The sequence below is a fragment of the Phoenix dactylifera genome, chromosome 6 (assembly GCF_009389715.1).
Source record: "Phoenix dactylifera cultivar Barhee BC4 chromosome 6, palm_55x_up_171113_PBpolish2nd_filt_p, whole genome shotgun sequence".
Taxonomy (NCBI): domain Eukaryota; kingdom Viridiplantae; phylum Streptophyta; class Magnoliopsida; order Arecales; family Arecaceae; genus Phoenix; species Phoenix dactylifera.
This window is the reverse complement of record NC_052397.1, coordinates 7298932-7320379: the sequence shown is the minus strand read 5'-3', so window position 1 is coordinate 7320379 and position 21448 is coordinate 7298932. Positions and strand designations below refer to the sequence as shown.

Below are 21448 nucleotides of genomic sequence, written 5' to 3'. Positions count from 1 at the left end.
TCATTATGGTGTTACATAAGCCTTTTGTTCTTTGGGCTAGTTAATAAGCCAATGAAATTTTTTTTAGGCTATCAATGACATCCGCAGGAAGTATGAGGTGGAGAAGATAGAAATTGCTAATGCTGAAAAAGAGAAGGCGTGCTCCTTTTACTTCATTTTCTTTTTCTCTTTTTGAATGTCACCTCTACTCTGCATGCGTTTTGCAAGCCATTCACATTTCTGACTGTTAAAAGCTCCAGGCAGAGAAACTCATAAAAGAAATGGAAAGAAAATGTGATGAAAAAATCTCAGAGAACAAAGAAGAAGCCCAGCAATACTTGATGCGTGTTAAGGAGGAACATGGTGCAATGGTATGTATAAGGATTAGTATGTTTGATATACAAGGGAAATTATTGATCTTTGCATGACTGTAGATAGCGATTTGAAGTTTTGAACAATTCATGATGGTTTTAAGAGACTATCTTCATTTTGTAACTAGTACAAGATAGTAAGCTGAACCCATTGTTCTATAATGCTTACCTGCAGTATTTCTTTTTCTTTGACACCAAGCTACCCTAATGGAGTTTAATCTTACATGAAAAGCATTGCACCCCAACCATGTTAAAAACTTGCTCTCAAAATGTAATGCAGTTGCTATGCTTGCAATTTATACGATCAAGTCAGGTTTTTATGCCAGAGAAATTGCTCTGCTAGCCATTATTATGTCTAAAATTGAGTGTTACCAAACAGAAATCTTTTTTTTTTGTGTGTATGGATTTTGGCAGAATATTTAAACGTATGACTTTCTTATCTTCAAGGTTCTAACATTTTTTTCTTAAAAAAGCATACCCCATGTTCACAAGTTGGGGTGGGCAGTTCTCTTTCATTGGTAGGGAAACCATTGGCTTGTCAATTTCTTTTTTGCTGTCACAGTGTTTTAAAAATTTAATTTGCATTTGGAGATTGCATTCTTATGGTTACTCTCTCCCTTCATTTTTGAAAGAAATTCATGGGATATATGTTTCTTTGCCACTTTTATTGAAAATTTTTGTATCTGAATTGAGGAGATGACTGATGTGGCATATGCTAATACAATTCTATGCTGGAAAATGAGAGGTATTACTGTCACTTCATATCAGCTATTCATAGTTGGTATCATGTACTGCATTCAGATGCCTTATCCTTGTTCCTTGTGATGCATGTCCAAGTACATTATTTTTTGAAGTATTTTATCACTATGGCCATTATTTGTAACTTAACTGGAAATTTTCTGCCTGCCGATCAAGTTTAGATAAATCCTAGAGGGCGCCAATTGCTTCAGTTAGTAAGGCCACTGGATGCTGGATTGCCAGTAACCTAGTTTCATAACCTGCCTTCAACCAATACCTGGTTTTGGCCAGGCTTCCTCCTGTCCTTATTCTTAAGGGGGAAAAAGAGGAAGACGAAATACATCCTATGTTATTGAACAATGTTTTCAGGCTTCTTTTGCATTTTGTAGATTAGTAGAATCAAACAGGATTATGATGAGAAGGAATCGAATCTTCGGGCTCATCAGAAGGAAGAGCTACAAGAAATCCAACTTCAGGCTGAAAATGAAATGAGGGAGGTACTACCATATGAGGCGTTGCGCCTTTGCCTTATTAATATCGAAGAGCCTTGTCTGGAATCTAACTGTTTGATATCTGAATTGATTTAGAAAATATCATTACTGAGGAAAGAACATGAAATTCAAATAAAAGCTTTGAAGTTGCAGCACAAAGATGACTATCGAAAGCTACAGGAAGAGTTGGAGCTCCAGAAGTCAAAGGTATTTATAATTATTAACTGGTTGGGTATCCACAAATTGGCGCTGTAATTTAGTTGTTGAGATCGTACAATGCAGGAGGAAAAGCAGAGAGCACTGTTACAATTACAGTGGAAGGTGATGGGTGAAAATCAGCAAGTTGATCAAGAAGCGAACTCTAAGAAGGTTTTTTAAATCTGAACTGCCAGCCATCCGATCAGAATATTGAATTTATACTGCTTTATATTTCTAAAATTGCTTAGCTTAGGCTATGCTATTACTAGATTTAATTGTTGTGATAGTATAACATATTCAGTGAGACAGATATGATGGAGGCTTTTGTTTTTACTTTCCTGTCAAGATGTTGCACCAAGAATAATTTTCAGTCACTCTTCATGGCTTTTTTTTTTCTTCCACAATCTGAACACCATGTGTTACCTTAAAATGTATCATGTCAAACATGGCCCGGGTTATTATATGGCTATGCCTAAGATACTTCATATTCTCTTACCCTTGGACAAGCTTTTAATCCCATGGGATGAGGCATCCTGGTTCTCCACAAAACATGATGTCGCCTCATCTCAGCGGCTGACCTGGTTGAGCGTCCGATAGGGACCTTCATTGGTATCCCTTTCTTTCTTTCTTTCTTTCTTTTTTTTCTCTTTCTATTTCTTCTTTCTTTCTTTTTTTACTTCCTTTCTTTCTCTCTTTCTTTTTCTTCTTCCTTCTTTCTTTTTTTCTTTAATTTTTCTTTGTTCCTCATCTTTCTTCCATTCTTCCTTTTCTTTTATTCTTCTTTCCTTCCTTCCTTTCTTTCCTTTTTCTTCTTTTTCCTTCCTTTCTTTCTTTTCTTCTTGTTCTTTCTTTCCTTTCTTTCTTTGTTGCTTTCTTTCTTTCTTTCTTTCTTTCTATTCTCTCTTTCTTTCTTCCGGCCTAAGCATGATTTCGCCCCATGTGGATGGGTTTTAGGGTCCCACCCCCATCCTAGTTCCCTTATTCTCACATGAATGTGATGGGATGGCTAGATGCCCTCCCATCCCTCCAGGATTTAAAACCATACCCTTGGGTACAAAAGGTAATTGTTAATATTAAATAGTATGGACGCATGGTCTTAATAAGTAGGCCAATAATTTTTCTGTACTTTTCCTAAGAAAAGACTCCACCTTTACAATTTTATAAAAGTGGGTATAGGCAGAATGTCTTGTACTGTGATTTGATAAAGAATATTATTTGAATGCACTCTTTGCATTTTGTAATATAATTTATAAAACATTATAGATTTGATGATTCAAAAGAAATCAAATTTTTGTATGTTTTTTATAATATAATTTGGTTTTAAACAGAATTCAGCTTGTCAACCATAAAACTACTGGCATATCCTCTCGATCATTTTGTATTTCTTCAAAAATTGATCTCTCCCCATCTCAATATCAAAAAAAGAAACTGACAAATATAACTGGACTTAGAGCAATTTACAAGTGAATTATATTCTAAGCAAGGTTTGCCGAACCGGTTGGAACCGACCGGTTCAGCCTGTACCATACCGATGCCGGCCAGCATCGGTACAGTACAGCCATAGAATTCGGTTCCGACTCCAAAGGGGTTAGAACCGAAGGATTCCTTGCCCGTACCGGTGCGAACCAATGCGGTTCGCACCGGTACAACCTGGTACCGGTGCAAACCGGTGTGGTTCGCACCGGTACAAGTCCGTTTTCGGTGCGAACCGCACCGGTTTACACCGGTACTTGCGGGGAAGAAGAAGAGGAAGAAGAAAAAAGGAGGAAGAAAGAAGAGGAAGAAGAGGAAGAAAAAGAGAAAGAGGAGAGAAAAAGACTACCTTGCGAGCCTCTTTCTTCCTCCCGAGCACCTCGCGGAGAAGAAGACCTCCCTTGCTCGTGGGAGAAGGGGGAATAGAGAAGAAGAGAGGAGGAGAGAGGGGAAGAACGGCTCGGGAAGAAGAGGAGAAGGAAAAAAAAAGGAAAAAAAGAGAGAGAGAGGCTTTGGGGGCACGGTCATGGGAAAACGCATCCTCGACTTGCGCACGCACGCGTTCCACGCGCGGCGAGGCGTAGGGCAGCCCGTGTGAGCTTTTAATGCGACAGAGTGGCATTTAATGCCACTCTATGGCATAACGCTTTTTTTTTTTTGGGAACCAGTTCGGTACCCAACGGGTACCGAACCGATACCGGTCGCCACTGGTACGTCGGTTTGGTCGGTACTGCATACCTTGATTCCAAGAATAGATTTATCAATTTGCTGCATTTGATATGAATTCTAATCAAATTCTTAAAGCTAATCATGCTTGAACAAGATCTAGTTAAGTAAAGGAATACAACTTGCTAGATCACTAAGATGGAAGTCAGCCAAATAACTTTGGTGCTCTAATATAACAATTTGTAGCTTGATCTTGGCTAAATGATCAGAATTATTATCATCTCTTAAAAATTATCCAGACCAATGTTCATCGTACTAGTGCGTATGGCTCGTCCATCATACTGGTATAGAATCGAGACTCGATATTGGGGGCTTATTGAGTTTGGCATGCTGCACTGACCCCCTATTAGGTGTACAGATGTTGTACTGGCATAGACCAATATGGGGTTTGGTAACAAGATTGCGAACCTTGATCCAGATGCTTCCTTCTCTTGTACATGACACAATTCTTAGGATCTGTTTGGATATTCCTATAGAACTGGGCTGTAAATCCTATAAGAATTGGGCTTGTTGGCCTATCCATCTTGCATTTCTAAGAGCCTGTCCAAACTTCATCCAGATTCTAACCTTTGGGCTGCAGGAAGAAAAAAGGATCTATGGAGGTCATTTTTTTCTTCCCACAGGATTTGGGCTGAGTGGTATTTGGTTGATACAGGGCCGTATGTAAATGAATGACCTAATCCACGAATCCTAAAAGATTTTCAGCCCTATCCTATAGGAATATCCAATAGACCCTTAGAAAGAGAATTTTCTCTATCATTCACATATATATTATTTGAACAAGTGCACCTACTTTTGATATTTGATGCTGGTATCAATTAAGGAATTGTTAGCAGGGAGACTTTGTTACTTTGTATGTATATTTCTATGCAAGAACTTTCTTTGTATTTATGTGTGTCTATACCATGATAGGTGTTAACATGATTAGTCGTCATAGTTACCAGTTAGTGTACTTAATAGACCTATCAAATCACTAGCCATTTTACTAAAGATAGGAATTTGGGGATTCTATATACATGATCTCATGAAAATTCTTCTATCAAAGAATGATTGGGACCAAAGAGAGGTTCCACTGATGAAACATTCAGAATCATCAGTTGGTCTGCTTCACTTTCTTACAAAGGAAGAAAAGAACAAAGAAACATTTGAAATCATCTCTATTTGTAATTATACTAAACACCTAGATGGTGGAAAGATGGCAGGCTTGAGGGCAATTATAGCTAACACTTTGAGATGTAGGAGAGAGTTTGTAGGGTTAGGAGGGAAGTTCTGCAATTCGTTAGGTGCCCTATTGAAATAAATATTGCTTAACTAATGCAACCTGGGGTTTATGGTTGCTACTTTTTGAAGAACAAGAGAAAATCACATGCTTAACTGCGATTATTTTTGGTTTTGAACTAGTATTCTGATGAATAGCAGCAATAGAGAGCCTTCATATTGATGTAGCCAAGCAAAATAGATATGTATAGGATTCTGATTAACAGATAACTTTGCAGATCAAGTGCATACTTGAGATTTCAATAACTACTACACTGATTACAGCTGCCAATAGTGGCAACTAAATTAGTAAAAGAGGGGTTGGATGGAGGAGAAGAATAATTAAGTGAAAAGGGACCGAAAGAGAAAAATGCAGTTAAATGGATAGCAAAGAGAAATAAGGTGGAAAAAGAGGAGGCCCGCACGTTTCTTTCAACAAAAATACCTGTCACGATCCAAGCTCCATATCTGGCTGGCCTTTGCATAGATATATTGATCCCCAAGCTTTATAGTTCATTCCTCTCGTGAATATACAAATTTAGATAGAAATGTATTATGTCTCATCTCTATGTCTAGCATCTTTTCTAATGGGAAGTTAAACAGGAAAGAAAATAAAGTTAATATATTCAGCTGTCAATGTCTCAATAAAATCTCCAAGACTCTCCAAGAAATTGGTGAAAGTATCCTTATTTGCTGATATCTGCAGGCAGCAACCAGATTGAAGACCTTCTTCTGGCCCTATACTTGATTGCATCATTAACAAATAACTTTAGATGTTGAAAACCTAGTGAAGAGGCAGGAGATAGATCTAGAGAGGAGTGGTAAAGAATTATATTCTATAATAGGCGACCAAGATTAATATAGCACGTCCTACTGTTGAAGAAATTTTGTAGAAAGTTGGGATGTGATCAACCTTGTGGCATTTCACAATGGAAAAAGGTATCAATGGAGATTATTGGGAGTTTTATTTTTTGAAAAATAAACTTTTCTAGGTTGAAGGTTGTTTCTATAAGACTTTTTCTAATTTTCCTAGAAGGATGTTATAGAGAAATTGCTTACAGATAAGTGGCCGAGTAATTGTTAACGTATCAAAGATGTCAACGTATTTAAGAGCTTACAATTTCTTGACATTCCCATCCTATTGTAAAGGAAGTCAAGATATTAATGATAGGTATGTTATTAAGGTGGCTTACCAAGGAATGTCGAATCGACACTGATCCATGACGGTTCAGCCGTACAGGTCGGTTCGGGTTATAAAATCCCTCACCCTTCCCCCTTAGCTTGAACCATCGAGCTTCAAGAGCATTCGTGGGCTTTCTTCATCAGACTTCGGAGCCTCCGCTTCCTCTCTCCATTGAACAACCGCTCAAGGTAAGCATCCCCTCCCCCCTCTCTCTCTCCATCCCCATCACTGTATTTGGATGGCTCGAAGTTGTTTTTTGAGTCCTTGCGAAGCTCTCGCTTCCCACCCCCCTCCCCCCGCCTCCTCCTCACGAAGCCATCATTAGACACCTCTCTCTCTCTCCATGTCTGGTCTCTATCTCTCACAAGTGAGTTCGGAGGCTTTGACCTCTCGCTTTTTTCCTCTCTCTCCCTCCCTCTCCTTCTTCCTCTCCCCTGGTTCCAGTATGCTGTGATTTAGTATGGAACATACAAGTACCGTACCATACTAGTCGTTGGTCGATATGACTCTCGGTACCGGTTCGACGAACCTTGTGGGTTATCGTCCTTTGATTCTGAAATTGTGAATGAATGGATATGCCTTGACCTTCAAAATCTAGTATCAGCCTCGAATTGTTTGGTACAGTAGATGTTTGAATAATTGGCAACGTGAAATATATTTTTAATTCAAAAGAGCTTTTTAAGAAATCAAGTAGATAAATGCTACAAGATGAACAATAGAGGATAGATCTAGCCCATTTACTTTTTTATTATTTCTTATAGAAGTTTAAAATTAAGTTGGTTACTTGGATTCCTTGGCTTCTTCTAGAGGCCTCCTTTCTGCCCACAATATGGAACGTAACTAGGTTAGTAAGAAATCATTTTGATTAGGCTTTTCTAACATGCCATCTGGTGCAGAACTAGAAATTTACATAATAGCATAGCTTAAAGGAAAAATCTAGAAATAATTTCATTCTTGTTAAGATTTTTAATATATGAATAATTAGGTGGAGAGGTTCATCCTTACTCTGTTATAGGGGTGACAATGCTTAATCGTTTAACTTGATTCATCCCCTTGTAGGTCGGGTTTAGGTTACCTATTTAATAAAATGGTCAGGTTTGGGTATAGATTTTTGACATGTTTAATAAATAGGTCAGGTTTGGGTTGATAGATTTTTGATCTATCTTATATCCGACCCAACCCATATCTAGTCCAACCCGACCCGATTGTCACCCATACTCTTATGGTGGTTGATCAATTGATCATTCAAATGTGGCACATTAATTTATGGATTTAACCCACTATGAATGATGGGTGTGATGTCCAATCAATCTCTAAATGACTTCCTACTATATATATTGGTTGAATCCCAACCATTTAATTGGTAGCAATTGTTATCTGACTTTTGAATATGGTATAGAAAAAAGACACTTGCCAAACAGATTATCAATGGCGAGTCTTCTTATCGTTTCCCTTACACTTTTCTTGATTACAAGTCAAAATTTTGGACAATTGGATTTTAAAATGACTTTTACACTCATTACTTTTAAGATTTTTTACGTAAATAAGTCAAATGGATAGAGCATCTGTTGCCCAGATAGACAACCCAAGAGGGGGGGTGAATTGGGTTTTAAAATAATTTGGGTATTTAAAACGATGTGGATAAGTAATTAAAACTAGTGTAAGTTATTTAATTAATTACTATGTGCTGTGAGTGATATGAAAGGAAGAAGAATAGAGACACGCAATCACAAACACCAAGTTTTATAGTGGTTCGGAGCTAACCCTTGCTCCTACGTCCACTCCCCAAGTCTCACTTGGGAATTCACTATAACCCCCTTGGATTACAGCCGGTTGTTTTCCAAGCTCACAACCAAACTTGTTGTTTTACGAGCTCACAACGAACTCGGTCGGTTTTCCCAGGCTCACCGACTAGAACCACCCCGATTGTTTTCTCGGGATCACAATCGAACCCTTACACACGTTGGTTTTACACTCGGCTCACCAACCAACCTCAATCCCCTTGATTCAATCCCCCGATTGAACCAAGCAAATATAATGTGTAAATAAAAAGAAGAAACAGAAAAATACAGCTTCTCAAAAGCAGATAAAAGACAATATGAACAATAAATGAAGTTAAGAAGCCTCAAACGCTTTTAGGTTGGAGAAGAGGAATGGCTTCTTAAACTTCTGGTCTCCTCTTGAGTGAGTAGTCGACTTGAATGCAGGAGGAGAAGGCTTTAATTGCTGGAAAGATGTAGGTGGATGCAGTAAATGCAGATCTTCCTCTTTTTCGTTGAAGAACACGTTGCAGAGCTTGAATGCTTGATTAGTTGGAGTGGAATGGTTCTTTTTCTACCTTGCTACAGTCTTCTGTAGCTATTTAAACCAACCCCCACGGAAACTAGCCGTTAGAGAGCTTTTTCTGCCCGTTCTGCACACTCTGCGCAGCCTGACAATGTGTCCGTTGGTGGGTTAGAGTCGACTCGCGCGATCAGGAGTCGACTCGGCTGTAGCGGGAGTCGACTCAAGCTTTTCCGGAGTCGACTCGGCAACTGTTCCAAATTTGAATTAAAGTTGCCTTCACGACTGGGAGTCGACTCGTCTTGACCTGGAGTCGACTCGCCAACTTCTGGAGCTGACTTGGCAATTTCGGAGTCGGCTCATCCACTGAAGTCCGTGGATCCAATTTTGAATTTGATCCACCCGAGTCGACTCGACTGTCCTGGGAGTCGACTCGAATCTCAGAGCCCGAACTCCCGATTCTCTGTCTTTTGGCTCGTCCAGTCTTGGAGTCGACTCGAACTTCCTCGGAGTCGACTCGGCTCTCAGTTTCCGAAACTTGGTCTTCTGCCTTTTTGATGTGAAGCTGTCTTGGAGTCGACTCGAGCTGTCTGGGAGTCGACTCGAATCTCAGAGGCAGTAACTTGGTCTTCTGTCTGTTGATGGTCGCGGAGTCTTGGAGTCGACTCGCATATTGCGGGAGTCGACTCGAATCTCAGAGTCCGAAAATTGCTCTCTGACTTTTTCTTGTGTTCCTCTGAGAGTCGACTCTTACTATCCTGGAGTCGACTCGGTGAACATCGGAGTCGACTCGCGTACTTTGGGAGTCGACTCGTTGACAGGTTCTGAGTTGAAGCTTTCTGTTCTTCTGTCTGTTCTCAGTCGGAGTCGACTCGTACTGATCTGGAGTCGACTCGAGCCCGTGCCAGTGAACTTGATACGCTTGGAGTCGACTCGTGATACTCAGGAGTCGACTCGAGTCTCAGACTTTGGTTCAGGTTGACTTCTTAACTTATCCAAAATACTATGAACCAAGTCTAGAGACACGTAGACAGGATTTTCACTGAAACACTTAATTGAATTCATTAGTAAACAAGAATTATACTCAAATGCTTTGAGCTCATCAAAATCAAATGGGGTTTTAATCAATCACTCCACAATCTCCCCCTTTTTGATGATGACAAAACATTGAGTATATGTAAAGTGAATTGCACAATAAACAATGAAATAAAATCCATAAATGAATTCAAATGTCTGGTAATTCAATTTATCCAAGCTTGAAAGGAGTGAAACAATAAATTTCGGAGTTAAAGCTCCCCCTTTCATTTGGAATTATATAAGCCTTCATATCATGCAATCAATTGTTTGGCTTATATATATTTAATAATTTAGCTTGCTTAAAATTCAGATTCTCCCCCTCAACATATGCATTCTACTATGTTTTGATTCTCTGAATTTCCTTTTAATGCTTTGAAGTTTATGAACTGAAATTTTTAGTTTTTAGAGGGAAAATCTGTCAATTTGTTCTTGAGTAGGATTGAGCTAATCTCCGAATATCCCTTGAATAGATTCTGGAGATTACTCCATTAGGAGCCCCAAAAGAGAGATAATGAGCCTCGAGGTACCGAATCCACTAAGAACAAATTTGTGTGTTTTAAGAGTTTATCTTTTTATTGATTTCCATTGATTCCTTTTACATATTTTATGCATATTTCTCCCCCTTTTACATATTTTATACATATTTCTCCCCCTTTTTGTCATCATATCAAAAAGGAGGTAATCAAAACACACAATCAAACACAAATCAAAAGGCACAGTATTGAAGAAAAATGCGGCTACTCATTGTATTAATTTGTATGTAAGTACATTTCAGAATACAATAAGTAACGTAAAGCAATACATGTCAAAGCAAAATACAAAAAGTAGCTACGGTCTCCTCGAGGATGTAGCTCCTCCTCTCGAGGATGTATCTCCTCCTCTCGAGGATGTGGCTCCTCCTCTCGAGGATGTGGCTCCTCCTCTCAATCTGTTCTCCTCCATGAGGAGGGTGACCGCATCTGTAAGATGCCCGAGCTGAGTGATGATGGATGAGGTGGCCCTGCTGTGTGTAATGGAGAGCTCAGTCACCGACGTCTGAAGTGTATCCAGCTTGTCGATGAGCACATTTGACAAGCGCTCGGCCCCCTGGGTGGTGGTGCTCATGTCCTGTCGGATGTTATCGCGCATCTTCCGAGTGGTGCTCGAGACTTCGCTCATGCTATGGAACTGGGCTTGGACCAGGAACCGTACATTGTCGATCTCTTCCCGCACATGGGCCGTCATGTCAGTTACGGCTGTCAAGGAAGGGACCAACGCTGACGAAGGTGCAGGAGTGGGAGCAGGCACTGAACCCCGGAGCTCCCGAAGTAGATCATCCCGCAGGTCTCTAACTATCTCCTGGCGCAACTCCCGGAGCTGCTCAGGAGCGATCCGGACCTCCATGGGCTGAGGAGCTGAGGAGGAGGGTCCGGCTGAGGTGGTAGGAGCAGGAGTGGATGGAAGATCTGGTAAGTCGGGGTAGTCAGAATCGGGCTCAGGACTGGGGGAAGGTCTGGTGGTCTGTGTAGTGAGGGACGATTTTCTAACCCAGATGCCCTCTCTCTTCCGAAACCCCATCCTGTGTAGGGTCCCCGCTCGCATGCGATCTGTCCATCGCAATGCGCGAAAGGGTTCCCCCTCAGGAATGGGAATCTCGTACTCCCTAAACAGAAGGGTGAATATCATGCCGTATGGGAGGGTGAGCCTAGGTCTATCTAGGGGCTCACACATATACCTATAGATGAGTTTGGGGAAGTTGATCGGGGTGTCCTGAAGAATATAAAACATAAGAGCTAGGTCTCTCTCATTTACAAAATCAAATCTCCCTGTCTTAGGGAAGATGGACCTAGACAGTATACTCAAAAGGATTCTCACCTCAATCGGAAGTGAGCTAGCAGAAACCTCGTCTAGAGGTGACTGGGGTGGATGCCCTAGAACGGCCGTAAGGGCCTCAACCCTGTCCTCAGGGTGTGTGGGAGCCACCCCTACTAATGGAAGGTGGAGGATGTGGGCAATAAGATCCTCCGTAACAAACAGAGGGACACCGGCTACTGTGCCCTCGATACCCCCATCTCCCCGATGGACGGTACCATAGAACTCTCTAACAAGGCCAGGGTAAGTGGGGAGATCTAAAGTGAGGAAGTACTCTAATCCCTGTGTCCTAAGCCTATCACCTATGGTGAACCCTTCCCGGGAGAGATAGTCGAAGTCGACATATCTCCCGGTGGTGACGGCCTTCCCGGCCAATGGCCTCGCGGGAACCGCCCTAGGCGGGGAACGAGCCGGAGGTGGTTGCCTCGCGGGATCGTGCCGCGCCTTGGAGCGCCGCTCGGGACCGGCCTCGAGTCGGGACCTCTTCCGGACAACGGTCTTACGCGGCATTATGACCTAGACGGAATGAAAAACCTAAAGGACGGAGAAAGGTCGACGGAGGAGGCTTGGGACCGACCGGGGGCGACCTAGGAAGGGATGAAAAACTGAAGAACCGGTGAAAGATCGACGGAAAAGGGGTTGGAGACGATCGGGGACGACCTAGGAGTCGGCTCTAGGGCTTTTGAACAGTGGCGGCTTGAGAGAAAAGTATTTTCGAAACGACAAATCTAGGGTTAAAAAGTCGGATCCCGACTGCGAGTCGACTCCACTGAGTCGCGAGTCGACTCGACCTCGAGTCGACTCCAGAATATGCGCGAGTCGACTCTCCTTATGCGCCTGTAGACTTCGAGTCGACTCCCGACTATATGCGAGTCGACTCCCCCTCTGCTGCCATCTTTGCGAGTCGACTTCCGCAAATGCGCGAGTCGACTCCTCCTTAGGAGCCGACTCTGAAACTTACTCGAGTCGTCTCTAACCTTGGCACGCACCTAAAAATCAGGCTATAATCGTGCCAAATGAGGGAAAAACACTAAAGTATGATCTGATTTGATGATTATTGAAAAGAAACTCTATTTTAACCACAATCTAGTCATCAAAATCAATGGATCTAGTGGAAACCACCACTAGGATGGATCAATCACTCCTAATCCCCTCCTAAGCACACTAAACCTCTCTTCACTTAGGGGTTTTGTAAAAATGTCTGCTAATTGATTATCAGTACAAACAAATTGGAGTGTCACATCACCATTCAATACATGATCTCTTATGAAGTGATGTCTTATCTCAATGTGTTTAGTTCTTGAATGTTGAATTGGATTTTTAGTTAGATTAATGGCACTTGTATTATCACAATTAATGAGAATTTTATCTTGTTTAATGCCATAATCTTCTAATTGTTGTTTAATCCACAAGATTTGAGCACAACAACTTCCGGCTGCAACATATTCAGCTTCAGCAGTAGATAATGCAACCGAGTTTTGTTTCTTGCTAAACCATGAGATAAGATTTTCTCCTAGAAATTGACACGACCCACTGGTACTTTTTCTATCAAGCTTACATCCAGCGAAGTCTGAATCTGTGTATCCTATTAAGTTTAGGCTAGATTCTTTAGAGTACCATAGCCCTATGTTCTTAGTTCCTATTAAGTATTTAAAAATTCTCTTAACTGCAGCTAGATGTGATTCTTTAGGATTAGCCTGATATCTAGCACACATGCAAACACTAAATATAATATCAGGTCTACTTGCAGTAAGATACAATAAGGATCCTATCATACCTCTATAAAGTTTTTGATCTACAGATTTACCTGATTCATCTTGATCTAATTTGCATGATGAGCTCATGGGGGTGCTGATTGACTTGTTTCCCTCTATATCAAACTTCTTGAGCATCTCCTTGATATACTTGGCTTGATTGATGAAGATGCCTCCTTCAGACTGTTTGATTTGAAGCCCGAGAAAGTAGTTCAGCTCTCCCATCATGCTCATCTCAAACTCACTCTGCATCAAATCAGCAAATTCTTCGCAGAGGCGATTGTTAGTAGCACCGAAAATGATATCATCAACATAAATCTGTACTAATAACATATCTTTGTTTTGCTTTTTCAGAAATAGGGTTGTATCTACATTTCCCCTAGAGAATTCATGTTCTAATAGGAATTTGCTAAGTCTCTCATACCATGCTCTAGGTGCTTGTTTTAAACCATAAAGTGCTTTGTTCAGTTTATATACATGATTAGGGTATTGATGATTTTCAAAACCAGGAGGTTGTTCTACATATACCTCCTCATTAATATACCCATTTAAAAATGCACTTTTTACATCCATTTGAAAAAGTTTGAAGTCCTTAGAGCATGCATATGCTAATAATAGTCTAATAGCCTCAAGTCTAGCTACAGGAGCAAAGGTTTCATCAAAATCTATACCTTCTTCTTGATTATAACCCTTTGCTACTAGTCTAGCCTTATTCCTTATAACAATTTCATTTTCATCAAGTTTATTTTTATAAATCCATTTCGTGCCTATAATAGGATATTCAGAAGGTCTCTCTATTAGATTCCATACCTTGTTTCTAGTAAATTGGTTTAATTCTTCTTGCATTGCATTTATCCAATTTACATCATTTTCGGCCTCTTCTATGTGTTTGGGCTCAAAGTGTGAGACAAAAGCTAGATGGTTATTTAAATTTCTAAGGGATGCTCTAGTCCTAACCGGTTGAGATGGATCATCTAGAATTAGTTCCTTAGGATGCCCGTGAGCATACCTCCAAGCTTTAGTTAGCCCATGATCCACAATAGCCTCTTGGCTTGATGGTGCTCCTTCACTCAACTTTTGATTATCATCTTGTAATGCCATCTCATCTATCTTTTCTTCAAGAATTTCAACATCATCATCAAAATTAACTTTCTTACTAGAGGAGATGTCACTAGAGTCATCAAATACAACATGTATAGATTCTTCTATAACTAAGGTTCTTTTATTAAAGACTCTATAGGCTTTACTAGTTGTAGAGTAACCTAAGAATATTCCTTCATCCGATTTAGAGTCAAATTTACCTAGATTATCTTTCCCATTATTATGAACAAAACACCTACATCCAAAAACATGAAAGTAATTAACTTTTGGTTTTCTGTTTTTCCACAGTTCATAAGGTTTAATAAAACTCTATTTAATATATGGCAAGAAGTATTAATGGCTTCTCCCCAAAAGTACTTAGGGAGGTTACTTTCACATAACATAGTTCTAGCCATTTCCTCTAGAGTCCTATTTTTTCTTTCCACAACTCCATTTTGTTGTGGTGTCCTAGGTGCAGAAAAATTATGGGTTATCCCCTTTTTACTACAAAATTTCTCAAATGACTGATTTTCGAATTCAGTTCCATGGTCACTTCTAATGGCTATGACTGAAGACTCTCTAGCATTTGTTACTTCCTTATGGAACTTCTTAAAAACAGAAAATGCTTGATCCTTATGTGCTAGGAACATGACCCATGTGTACCTAGAGTAATCATCTACAATAACTAGACCATATTTATTTCCACCTAGGCTTGTTGTTCTAGTTGGTCCGAATAGGTCCATGTGTAATAATTCTAGAGGCCTAGAGGTAGAGACACATTTTATGGATTTAAATGAGTTCCTAGATTGTTTGCCAAATTGACATGCTTCACATATTTTGTTCTTTTCAAATTTTAATTTTGGCAAACCTATCACGGAATCTCTTTTAACTAGTTTAGTTATTGTGTCCATGCTTGCATGACCTAACTTACGGTGCCATAACCAACTAGCATCATTATCTTTAGTTTCATTAACAACTAAACATTGGTTATGTTTTGCAAGATCTTCTAGGTCAACAACATATACATTTCCACGTCTAATCCCTTTAAAAACTAAACTATTGTCATTAGGGTTTGTTATAATGCATAGTGATGGTTTAAACATAACATCATATCCTTTATCACATAATTGACTAATGCTTAACAAGTTATGCTTAAGACCATCAACATATCTAACATTATCTATAAAAGTTGAAGGGGTGATTTGAACTTTACCAATACCAATGATGTGACCTTGGTTGTTGTCTCCAAAAGTCACAGCACCTCCCTTCTTAGCTTCAAGGGTGAAAAATTGATCCTTATCACCCGTCATGTGCCTTGAGCAGCTACTATCCAAATACCAGCAGTTTTTGTTGACCTTGGCTGCAAGACACTCCTACACAAGCAAATCATGTCAACTTAGGTACCCAAGTTTTCTTGGGTCCTTCATGGTTAGTCAAGTTGGTTCCTTTTGGAACCCATACCCTTTTAATTTTCCTTCTTGATTTACCTTTCCTAAAATTACACACATTTGCTTTATGACCTATAGTTCCACAACAAAAGCAGGTTATTTTCTTAGTTTTAGTTTTTCCCAGCTTTAACAAAGAAGTTACTAAGAAGTTTTTGTTTATTTCTTGGTTTATATCCTAAACCCGCTTTATTAAATACTGCTCGTTGACTATTGAGTATCATATTTAACTTTTCAGAACTATATGTAAATTTTTTAACTAAGGGTTTGTATTTGTTAAGTTCTTTAGTTAGTGTTTGATTTTCTGTTTTTAGATCATTTAGTTTGTTTGTTAGATCCTTGTTTAAGATTTGTTTATGGTTTTTAAATTCTGAAAATTCCTTAGTTAGTTTTTCATTATCTTTAGTTAAGGTATTAGTCTTTTGAGTTAAAAGTTGGTTGCTTGTCTTAAGTTCTATATTTTCTTTGGTGATTAAATCCTTATCCTTAACTAATTTATCGTATTTATGTAGGTATGATTGATTAGTTATTTTTAGTTCTTTATTCTTAAGATTTATTGCCTTATATTCTATCATTAATTCATTAAAAGCATCATAAAGTTCATCAAATGTAAAATCAAGCTGTGTTTCGGAAGTTACCTCATTTTCATTGGCCATGAAGCAGAAATTGGCCTTCTCTTCTTGTTCTTCATCCGATGATGAAGATGATGTGTCGGAGTCCGATAGGGTGGTGACAAGGGCTTTCTTTTTCTTGTACTTGCTGCCCTTCTTTAGTAAGGGACACTCAGCTCTGATGTGTCCCGGCTTTTTGCACTCATAGCACCCAATCCCCTCATTTTCCCTTTCCTTACCTTTGTCCTTGCGGTAGGAATTTGAGGGGCCTCTCCTTTGATGATAAGCCTTCTTGTGGTTGATGAATTTTTTGAACTTGCGCACAAGAAGTGCCTCACCATCATCTTCCTCATGTTCTTCTCCTTCACTGCTGCTACTGCAAGATAATTCCTTGTTAGATGAAGTAGATTTTAGAGCTATTACCTTTTTCTTGTGGGAGGACTCTTCCTCGTTGTGTTGCTTCATGGTTAGCTCGTGCGTCATTAAGGATCCAAGAAGCTCCTCAAGTGGTAATTTGTTCAAGTCCTTGGCTTCTTGGATTGCCGTCACTTTAGCTTCCCACGACCTTGGTAGACACCGAAGAATTTTTCTGACAAGCTCACTGTTAGTATAGTTCTTGCCAAGGCTTTTTAGGCCATTGACAATGTCAGTAAACCTAGTGAACATGCTAGTGATTGTCTCATTAGAATCCATTTTAAATAGTTCATACTTATGAACTAATATATTAATTTTGGATTCTTTAACTTGATTTGTGCCCTCATGGGTCACTTCAAGTCTATCCCAGATCTCTTTTGCAGAGTTGCAAGTAGAGACCCTATTGAATTCATTTCTGTCTAAGGCACAGTAAAACACATTCATAGCTTTAGAATTTAGTTGTGCCTTTCTCATGTCATGTTCATCCCAATCCTTTTCTAATTTGGGTACCGTGATACCCTCTACATATGTGGATGGGATGTATGGGCCATTTACTACAATGGTCCACATCTCATAGTCTTGGGCTTGGACGAATATTCTCATCCTAGCCTTCCAGTATGAGTAGTCGGATCCATTAAAGAAAGGGGGTCTTTGGGTGGACTGACCCTCAATGTGGGAAGATCCAAATGGGGCTGTCATTTTGATCTTTTAACTCTTGGGTGGAAGAGTTTAGGCTCTGATACCACTTGTTGCCCAGATAGACAACCCAAGAGGGGGGGTGAATTGGGTTTTAAAATAATTTGGGTATTTAAAACGATGTGGATAAGTAATTAAAACTAGTATAAGTTATTTAATTAATTACTATGTGCTGTGAGTGATATGAAAGGAAGAAGAATAGAGACACGCAATCACAAACACCAAGTTTTATAGTGGTTCGGAGCTAACCCTTGCTCCTACGTCCACTCCCCAAGTCTCACTTGGGAATTCACTATAACCCCCTTGGATTACAGCCGGTTGTTTTTCAAGCTCACAACCAAACTTGTTGTTTTACGAGCTCACAACGAACTCGGTCGGTTTTCCCAGGCTCACCGACTAGAACCACCCCGATTGTTTTCTCGGGATCACAATCGAACCCTTACACACGTTGGTTTTACACTCGGCTCACCAACCAACCTCAATCCCCTTGATTCAATCCCCCGATTGAACCAAGCAAATATAATGTGTAAATAAAAAGAAGAAACAGAAAAATACAGCTTCTCAAAAGCAGATAAAAGACAATATGAACAATAAATGAAGTTAAGAAGCCTCAAACGCTTTTAGGTTGGAGAAGAGGAATGGCTTCTTAAACTTCTGGTCTCCTCTTGAGTGAGTAGTCGACTTGAATGCAGGAGGAGAAGGCTTTAATTGCTGGAAAGATGTAGGTGGATGCAGTAAATGCAGATCTTCCTCTTTTTCGTTGAAGAACACGTTGCAGAGCTTGAATGCTTGATTAGTTGGAGTGGAATGGTTCTTTTTCTACCTTGCTACAGTCTTCTGTAGCTATTTAAACCAACCCCCACGGAAACTAGCCGTTAGAGAGCTTTTTCTGCCCGTTCTGCACACTCTGCGCAGCCTGACAATGTGTCCGTTGGTGGGTTAGAGTCGACTCGCGCGATCAGGAGTCGACTCGGCTGTAGCGGGAGTCGACTCAAGCTTTTTCGGAGTCGACTCGGCAACTGTTCCAAATTTGAATTAAAGTTGCCTTCACGACTGGGAGTCGACTCGTCTTGACCTGGAGTCGACTCGCCAACTTCTGGAGCTGACTTGGCAATTTCGGAGTCGGCTCATCCACTGAAGTCCGTGGATCCAATTTTGAATTTGATCCACCCGAGTCGACTCGACTGTCCTGGGAGTCGACTCGAATCTCAGAGCCCGAACTCCCGATTCTCTGTCTTTTGGCTCGTCCAGTCTTGGAGTCGACTCGAACTTCCTCGGAGTCGACTCGGCTCTCAGTTTCCGAAACTTGGTCTTCTGCCTTTTTGATGTGAAGCTGTCTTGGAGTCGACTCGAGCTGTCTGGGAGTCGACTCGAATCTCAGAGGCAGTAACTTGGTCTTCTGTCTGTTGATGGTCGCGGAGTCTTGGAGTCGACTCGCATATTGCGGGAGTCGACTCGAATCTCAGAGTCCGAAAATTGCTCTCTGACTTTTTCTTGTGTTCCTCTGAGAGTCGACTCTTACTATCCTGGAGTCGACTCGGTGAACATCGGAGTCGACTCGCGTACTTTGGGAGTCGACTCGTTGACAGGTTCTGAGTTGAAGCTTTCTGTTCTTCTGTCTGTTCTCAGTCGGAGTCGACTCGTACTGATCTGGAGTCGACTCGAGCCCGTGCCAGTGAACTTGATACGCTTGGAGTCGACTCGTGATACTCAGGAGTCGACTCGAGTCTCAGACTTTGGTTCAGGTTGACTTCTTAACTTATCCAAAATACTATGAACCAAGTCTAGAGACACGTAGACAGGATTTTCACTGAAACACTTAATTGAATTCATTAGTAAACAAGAATTATACTCAAATGCTTTGAGCTCATCAAAATCAAATGGGGTTTTAATCAATCACTCCACAGCATCCATTATTCTAGTGACTCACAATATAAGCAGCAAGGCTCCTAAGCTTTCAGTAATAAAGTTCGTCAATGATTCCAATAGTGTCCGTACCTGAACTCTATTAAAGTGATTACATGCATGCATTTTATTGCTTATGCTTCTTTCCAATCTTAACCATTCAATCAAAGTCAGAAGTATGTCACCTCTTATACAAGTCATGATATATTAAGGGAAAACATTTGCAGGGTTGTATATGAAATCTTCATGTTCAACTGAGATTGAATGGTTGAGGCCCATATTGAAGCTCCAAATTGTTCATTTGATGTTAATTGGTGTACCAAATTACATGCAAAATGTGCTTAGATACAAAAATGTTTGCTCATAATTTACTTAGCAATGATCAGTGATGCACTAAGAATTTCGATTAGTTGGCTATTTTGTTTGTTCAATTTGTCCTAGGTAAACTAAGGTTTGCATATGTTTTGGCTGAAACATTTTAAAATTTTTGGCTGAAGAAATCATAGTGAAAGGAGATGAAGAGGGAGTCTGGGGTTCAGGGTGTGGGTTAGTGGATAGCACTGTAATTTAGTGAATTCCAATACGTCCTCGTCTATGGATTTGAGAACTAGTTCACATGCAAGGTACAATATGTGATGTACCGGGGTCTTCGTGGCATGTGGCACTAGCTATCTGACAGTGCATGCTGAGTTGGTGCCAGTTTGCATGCTAGCGGCATGAGATACTTCAATCCCTGCCCTTATTAATGACCATTGAAATATTAATAATTCTTTTGTTGTTTAATCTTTGGGCTAGTTAAAGTGGTTAGACAAACTGGAGTTTAAAAATTTTCTCAAGTGCTTATTTTTTTTAGTCTTTTTGTGGAAAAGGGGGGCGACTGCGGAATTTCTGTTTCTTAGTTTTTGCTCCATTTCCATCTTCTTTTTTTAAAATGAGTGCTTTTTTTTTTTAACAATTACTGTTTTCCTGACATCCAATCTGGAGTTATAATAAAAATACAAGAAAATTTGTCTAAATTGGTTGCTTGCTTTTTTTCCCCTGGCATGTTTTGGTATGACTCGTAATGTTATGATTCCCATGTTTATTAAACCATTGGATCTTATAAAGAAAACCAGTGACTTTTACAGAACATTTCATTAGCTTTATCTCATGACTGTCCCAGAAACTGCACTTACAGATATAGAAGTTAAAACAGTTGATTGAGTTAACTAAGCTGCCAATGGGAAAAGGCATTTCGTGCTCAAATCCTGCTTGTAGCTATGTTCATAATTTTGCATTTGACTCAGCTAGGAGGCAGAGCTTCAAAGTTAAGTAAAAGCATGGAGAACCTGTCAAGATTTCATCAGGCATCCAGACTATTAAAAAAGAAATTAGAAAAGTTAAAAAAATGAGCTGTTTATATATCTTTATAAAGTAAGCACCAGAGAGGCAAGAATAATAGATAAAAACAACACCACCACCAAAACAATTGATAGTATCATAAAAGTTTAATCCATGAATTCTCATTAAAGTATCCATGAATAATTCATGAATTAGTTATTAGATCACAAGCATCTGGAATTTGCTTAGCTCTTGATAACTGAATAATAATTTTAAGAATGATTGGGACAATAAAAAAGTTAATAGTCTTAAGTATTTTCCAACAGTATTGACTATAGAGAATATTGCTAGTGTGCTTGTCTAGATTTTTAAATACAAAGAATGTGGACCCAGGATTTTCTGTTTCTTCAACATGTTGTTTTGCACTGGGTGCCATCGGTGAGTGGTTTCTGTCCGTAACTTTAAATACTATACCTCAAGCAGATAATCTACACTAATGATGAAAAGAATAATAATATTAATTCTGTTACACAGGCAAATAAGATGGCTTACAAAATCAGTTTTCATTGACTTTTGCTTCATTTCTTTTGGCACCT

General features: G+C 39.8%; 1 protein-coding gene across 10 annotated transcripts in view; it reads left to right on the top strand.

Moving 5' to 3' along the window:
* Positions 1–21448, top strand: part of LOC103716118 (synaptonemal complex protein ZEP1-like) — a 35277-nt gene that overhangs the window by 4345 nt on the left and 9484 nt on the right. For all 10 annotated transcript variants that reach the window (XM_039127349.1, XM_039127348.1, XM_039127347.1 and 7 more), the window contains 5 exons: positions 68–136; positions 240–350; positions 1478–1585; positions 1676–1786; positions 1862–1948. In XM_039127349.1, the coding sequence (XP_038983277.1) occupies positions 68–136; positions 240–350; positions 1478–1585; positions 1676–1786; positions 1862–1948 (486 nt within the window). The remainder of the gene's footprint in view (positions 1–67; positions 137–239; positions 351–1477; positions 1586–1675; positions 1787–1861; positions 1949–21448) is intronic.